Here is a 6651-nt window from a genome sequence, read left to right as displayed (position 1 = left end):
AAATCCAAAGCAATATAATTTCATATTCAGTCTCTAAATTCCCTTCTTATCACATTGTCCTCCTACTGTCTAATGGTTTCTTAAACTTCACTTTCACCTATACTTCATGACTGAACAGTTAATTTCATTATTATCATGTCTTTATAATTTCTTGTGTTCCTATGGGCATGCTCACAGACATTCACATGTATAACCAATGAATTCATTTATGCTTTATTGAAAACAAATGGAAGCAATCGAATGGAAATTCCCTTAACTTCCTCCACTTATGACCTTCCCTCCCAGATACAGAATAGACAAAGTGCCCCTGCTTCTACCTAAGTCCTTTTCACCTGGATTTAATGCTCTGTTTCTCAAGTAATTCACTCTTGAAATTTTTCTTCATCCTCCTCTAATGTCAGTAGACTTTCCTTTTCAAATGTATCACTATGAGCCATATAAAAGTACTCTAGTTCAAAAAAAGATTTTATTTAAAAAAATAGTAATTGGCTGATTTAAAACATTTATGATATGATAATGACCAGGAAGTGAGCTTTTAAGTATCTGAATATGGATTGTGGGACAGTAATGAAGAAAACATTTATGCAGAGTAAGATCTAGGTGCTGGGGTAACGGAGAAGCATTAAAGGACTTTTGATGTGGATATTCTTTTTTTGTTTTCCAGAAAGAACACTTCTCTATATGATAATGAAAAACCATAGTGCTATCAATGAGTTCGTTCTCCTTGGACTATCTATTGACCCACATATTCAGGCTGTACTCTTTGTGCTGTTCCTTCTGATTTACCTCCTCACTCTAATGGGAAATTTCTTGATGCTGCTGCTGCTGAGGGCTGATTTTCACCTCCACACACCCATGTACTTCTTTTTGAGACAGCTCTCCTTTCTGGATCTCTGCCATTCATCTATCACAGTCCCCAAGATGCTGGAAAATCTACTTTCTGAAAGTAAAACCATCTGTGTAGAGAGCTGCCTGGCTCAGGCCTTCTTTGTGTTTACCACCGGGGGCACTGAGGCCTGTTTGCTGGCTGTGATGGCCTATGACCGCTACGTAGCCATCAGCTCCCCTCTGCTTTACGGCCAGGTGATGAATAACCAGCTCTGTGTTGGGCTGGTGTGGGCCTCCTGGAGCCTGGCCTTTGTGGATGCTCTCATCAACATCCTCCTGGCGGTCAATTTAGACTACTGTGAGGACCAAATTATTCCCCACTTCCTCTGCGAGCTGTCTTCTCTCTTCCCTCTGTCTTGCTCTGATACCTCCACCAATTTCACGCTCCTGCTCTGCTCTTCTGTCTTGCATTTTTTTGGAACCTTTGTGATGATTGCTTCTTCCTATGCCTGCATTGTCTCCACTGTTCTAAGCATCAGCTCCACTTCGGGCAGAAGTAAGGCCTTCTCTACCTGCTCCTCCCACCTCACTACTGTGATCTTGTTTTATGGCTCAGGTTTCCTCAGCTATCTGTTGCCAACCTCAGTTTCTGCCCTGGAGATGATCTTCTCCTTGCAATACAGCGTGATCACTCCCATGCTGAATCCTCTCATCTATAGCCTGCAGAACAAGGAGGTGAAGGCAGCTATGGGAAGAGTGTTTAGAAAATACTTTGATTCTCTTTTGTAGTATACACAAAATGATTATGAAAGAGAAGTTGAACTACCGTGCTACATGATCAAACAATGGACTTTAAGGAGTTTCTTGATTGTCCAGGCTGCCAGATGTTACAGGGAACATAAAGCAATTATTTCCTTGGAAATGCTTCTGAAAAGGGTAGAAAACTCTTGGGATGATTCAGGTTTAGTCTTATTTGGCAAAGGAGAAATGAATCAGATAATTCTCTTTTTTACAGGATTATTTTGTTAAAGTGTTGATTTAATATTCATATTTTGTGAACATTTGTTGCTCGTGTTATTCCTCCTTCATGTGTCTTTGAATAATTACACTCCAAATCCCTTGGAAAACTGATTTTCTCAAATTTATACATCCACAGAGTGAGATGATCCTATAACCCAGGATAGACCAATTATTCTACCCTTTTCTTCTGACAGTGCATTCAGGCAAGGAGTGAAAGAAAAACCCAAGTGATGTTACTTAGAATCTTTCTGTAGAAAATTCAAATATTGAGCAGGAACAAACAACAACAACACACCCATCATTCAGAAGAAAATCTGACTATAGTGCCTAAAGAGACCGTGAAACCCTGTTCCCCTGGCACTTGTCCTTCCTGAGGTCATGTTTTTAATAGATATGGTAATATTAGCCAGTTTGTTACATTTCTTAACTCATGTCACAAAGTGCACTAAGTACCTGGGATAGACAGACTGGCCCCTCGAAGATGATCTCATAATCCCTGGAGCTTGTGAATACATTATGTGGCAAAAAGGACTGGACAGATGAACAAAGTTATAGACCTTAAAAGGCCTTGGGTATCGTATATTATTCAGGTGGGCGCAACCTAATCACATGAATCCTTGAACGCAGAGAAACTTCTCCAGCTGTAGGCAGTTATGATGAGGCAGAAAGGAAAGGTCTTTTAAGGTAATATAGACATCACAATGGAGAAGGCAATGGCAACCCACTCCAGTACTCTTGCCTGGAAAATCCCATAGACAGAGGAGCCTGGTGGGTTGCAGTCCATGAGGTCGCTAGGAGTCGGACACGACTGAACGACTTCACTTTCACTTTTCACTTTCATGCATTGGAGAAGGAAATAGCAACCCACTCCAGTGTTCTTGCCTAGAGAATCCCAGGGACGGGGGAGCCTGGTGGGCTGCTGTCTATGGAGTCGCACAGATTCGGACATGACTGAAGCGACTTAGCAGCAGCAGCAGATATCACAAAGACTCAAACCACCATTGCTGGCATGGGTCTGTGAGCCAGAGACTGTGGGTGATTCCTAAAGCTGAAAACAACTCCCAGCCAAAACCAGGAAAGAAATAGGAACTTCAGTCCATGGAATTCATGAACTGAATTCTGCCGACAACCTGGTGTCTCTTTCAACCCTCCAGGTAAAGCCTGCTGACTTGATTTTGGCCTTGTGTGACCCACATCAAAAAATCAGTTGAGCTCACCCATATTTCTGACCTAAAAAGCTTATCATAAAATATAGTTGTGTCATTTGAGTTTGTGGTCATGTGTTTTATGGCAGCAATAGAAAGCTATTAATAATATTCTTGCTCAGTGGAGCTTCCCCGGTGGCTCAGCAGTAAAGAATCAGCCTGCAATGCAGGATATACAGGAGACATGGGTTCTATCCCTGGGTCAGGAAGATTTCCTGGAGGAGGAAATGGCAATCCACTCAAGTATCCTTGCTGGGAAAATCCCATGGACAGAGGAGCCTGGCGGGCCACAGTCCGTAGGGTTGCAAAAAGTCAGACACCTAACTTTTATTATCTGTTATCTAATTTTTATTATCATACTTAAGGAGATGCATTTATTGTTAGCTTTTCTTTACTGGTGAGGAAATGAGACTCAGGATGTTTATATACTCTCCAGAAATTCACAGCAAGGAAATGGTGGAGCTGGAATCTTAACCCATGCAGTTTGAGTCAAGTCCATACTCTCAATCACTGAAGTGCTGCTTCCAGTAAGTCTATAAGGCTCACAAGTACTTTCTGCAATTATATTTTCTATCGGATTAGTTGCTTACAAAGAATGGTAGTTGATACAGGTATCAAAAGTGAGGTGCAAGCAACAGAAATTTGGGTGAAATGCAACAGATAAATGGTGAAAGTATTTAGAATTAGATATTTGGTTAAGATTTTGGAAAAGACAGTAATTGCTATGCTTCCTCTTCTATTTTGTGAACTGTCCTTTTTTCCAAAAATGTATTTTTCTCCCTTTAATTAAGCTATCTTCAGTAAGTTTCTGTTTCTTTCAAAGAAAACTAATTGGTTTTAAAATTAGAATTGGGAAATTGATCTGTAGACAACAACTCTCAGGGAAATGAGGATATTTAGTATTTACAATTGTGCTAAGACAGGTACAATGAAGTCAGTCATCTGTCCATTGTTACTACTCATAATATGTAATTGCCACTCTTATTTTAAGACCCATTGCCTGGGATCGTGGACACTAAGCCCTGTAGTAAGGGAAATTTGCTAACGTTAAGCTAGTACAAGAGAAAGAGGAATGCCAAGGCCACAGGGACTTCTTTTGTTAAGACAATTATTTCATTTCTTGATTTTTAAATTTTTATACAGTTATAAAGGTTACTTTCCATTTATAGTTATCACAAAATGTTGGATATATTCCCTGTTTTATACAATATATCCTTGAGCCTATCTTACACACCTAATAGTTTGTACCTTTTACTCCCCAACCCTTATGTTGCTCCTCCTCCACCCTAGTAACCACTAGATTTTTCTCCATGTCTCTGAGTCTGTGTCTTTTTTGTTATGTTCAGTATTTTGTTGTATTTTTTATACCCCTCATATAAGTGATCTCATACAGTATTTCTCTTTTTTCTGAGTTATTTCACTTAGTATTATGCCTTCCAAGTGAATCCATGTTGCTACAAATGGCAAAATTTTGTTCTTTTCATGGCTGAGTAGTATTCCATTGTGTGTATGTGTGTATATATATGTATATATATTTATACACACACACACACACACACACCTTCTATATCCATTCATCTGTTGATGGACTCAGGTTATTTCCATGTCTTGGCAATTGTAAATAATGCAGCTCTGAACATTGGGGTGCATGTATCTTGTTAAATTCGTGCTTTAGGGGTTTTTTGGCTATATACTCAGGAATGGAATTGCTGATATGGTAGTTCTATTAGCTTTTTGGAGAAATCTCCATACTGTTTCTCACGGTGGCTAAGCCAATTCACATTTCTAAAAACAGTGTACAGGGTCTCCCTTTTCTCCACATCCTCCCTAAGGTTTTTTATTTGTAGACTTTTTGATGATAGCCATCCTGACAGGTGTGAGGTAATATCTCCTCATGGTTTTGATTTGCACTTCTGTAATGGGTCGCACAGGGTCGGATACGACAGAAGTGACTTAGCAGCAGCAGCAGCAATAATTAGTGATGTTGGACATCTTTTCATGTGCCTGTTGACCATCTACATTTCCTCTTTGAAAAATGTCTAGCTTATATGTACATTTTTAAAATCAGGTTGTTGGGAGAAAATATTTGCAAATGATATGACTGACAAGGGATTAGTATCCAACATATATAAACACCTTGTACAACTCAACATCAAAAAAAATTTGATTTTTGACCTTCAGGTACAGAATTAAGTTCAGGGACTTTCCCTATGCTGAACAAATACATGACCTTTTATAGATATAGAACAGAAACTATTGAAAACTAACTTCAGAGACTGATTCAGTGACTTCACTACCACAGCAGGTTGCTTATGGGAGAAATGGATGTTGACCTGGGAATTATATCATCTTAACAGCATGGAATAGCAGAATAATGTCATGATGAAGAATTTGAAGGACCTGGAGAATCATGAACCTCCTACCTCTCTAAAACCAGCATGTTTTCTCTTGCCCCAGCATATTGTGACTCCCAAATGGAAGAAAGTTAGTTACCCCTGGTATTATTCTTCCACGTTGCTCTGTTGAGATCCAGGATTCAAAACCAACATGGCTTGAAAGACAAGATCAGAATCAGGAAAGGAAAAAATTAATTACATGTTGAAAACAAAATAAATAGATGAATTTTTATCTCTAATAATCTAGAGAATATTTCTGAGAAATTTTTTTTTTCTTAACCAAGGAGAGTCAATTTAATTTCTGTGTAGTAGTGTGTTTTTTTGAGAAGGCAATGGCACCCCACTCCAGTACTCTTGCCTGGAAAATCCCATGGACGGAGGAGCCTGGTGGGCCGCAGTCCATGGGGTAGCTAACAGTCGGACATGACTGAGCGACTTCACTTTCACTTTTCACTTTCATGCATTGGAGAAGGAAATGGCAACCCACTCCAGTGTTCTTGCCTGGAGAATCCCAGGGACTGGGGAGCCTGGTGGGCTGCCGTCTATGGGGTTGCACAGAGTCGGACACGACTGAAGTGACTTAGCAGCAGCAGCAGCAGTAGTGTTTTTTGAACCATTTTTACATATCTATGTTCTTTTATTCAGACATCATTTTACACAAACACTTGAATGGTATCACATTATATTACAGTCTATTTCCTGGGAACTTTTTGGCTTGCCAACCTTTCCACATCTTCTCCTGCTTATTCTCCTACTCAAGATAATCCATGTTAACCACAGAGTATATCTTTCTTAGCTTTCTCTGGGTTTATACATTCACATTCAAACTTATGTACACATATGCTTATACATATATATATATATATGGTAACTAGAAGTTTTCCATCTCTGTTTAAAAACTGTATATATTATACACTTCTGTTTGCTTTTCATTCACGAATAATTTATATAAAACATACTTCACCTTAAATGCTGCTGCTGCTGCTGCTGCTAAGTCTCTTCAGTCTTGTCCGACTCTGTGCGACTCCATAGATAGCAGCCCACCAGGCTCCCCCATCCCTGGGATTCTCCAGGCAAGAACACTGGAGTGGGTTGCCATTTCCTTCTCCAATGCATGAAAGTGAAAAGTGAAAGTGAAGTCGCTCAGTCATGTCCGACTCCTAGCGACCCCATGGACTGCGGCCCACCAGGCTCCTCCATCC

At 39.8% G+C, this 6651-nt stretch overlaps 1 protein-coding gene across 1 annotated transcript; it reads left to right on the top strand.

Moving 5' to 3' along the window:
- Window positions 1-681: 681 nt before the first annotated feature.
- LOC102267632 (olfactory receptor 8S1) lies at window positions 682-1617 on the top strand. Its single transcript, XM_005905478.2, has one exon. It carries the CDS (start codon window positions 682-684, stop codon window positions 1615-1617), a length of 936 nt encoding a protein of 311 aa, XP_005905540.2.
- Window positions 1618-6651: the final 5034 nt, after the last annotated feature.

The sequence above is a fragment of the Bos mutus genome, chromosome 5 (assembly GCF_027580195.1).
Source record: "Bos mutus isolate GX-2022 chromosome 5, NWIPB_WYAK_1.1, whole genome shotgun sequence".
Taxonomy (NCBI): Eukaryota; Metazoa; Chordata; class Mammalia; order Artiodactyla; family Bovidae; genus Bos; species Bos mutus.
Note: the sequence above shows the minus strand (reverse complement) of the source record. Positions and strands in the feature narration are given on the sequence as shown.

What these genes read in the sequence shown, in the direction of transcription:
- LOC102267632 (XM_005905478.2), top strand. Translation starts at nt 682, where the DNA reads ATGATAATGAAAAACCATAGTGCTATCAATGAGTTCGTTCTCCTTGGA.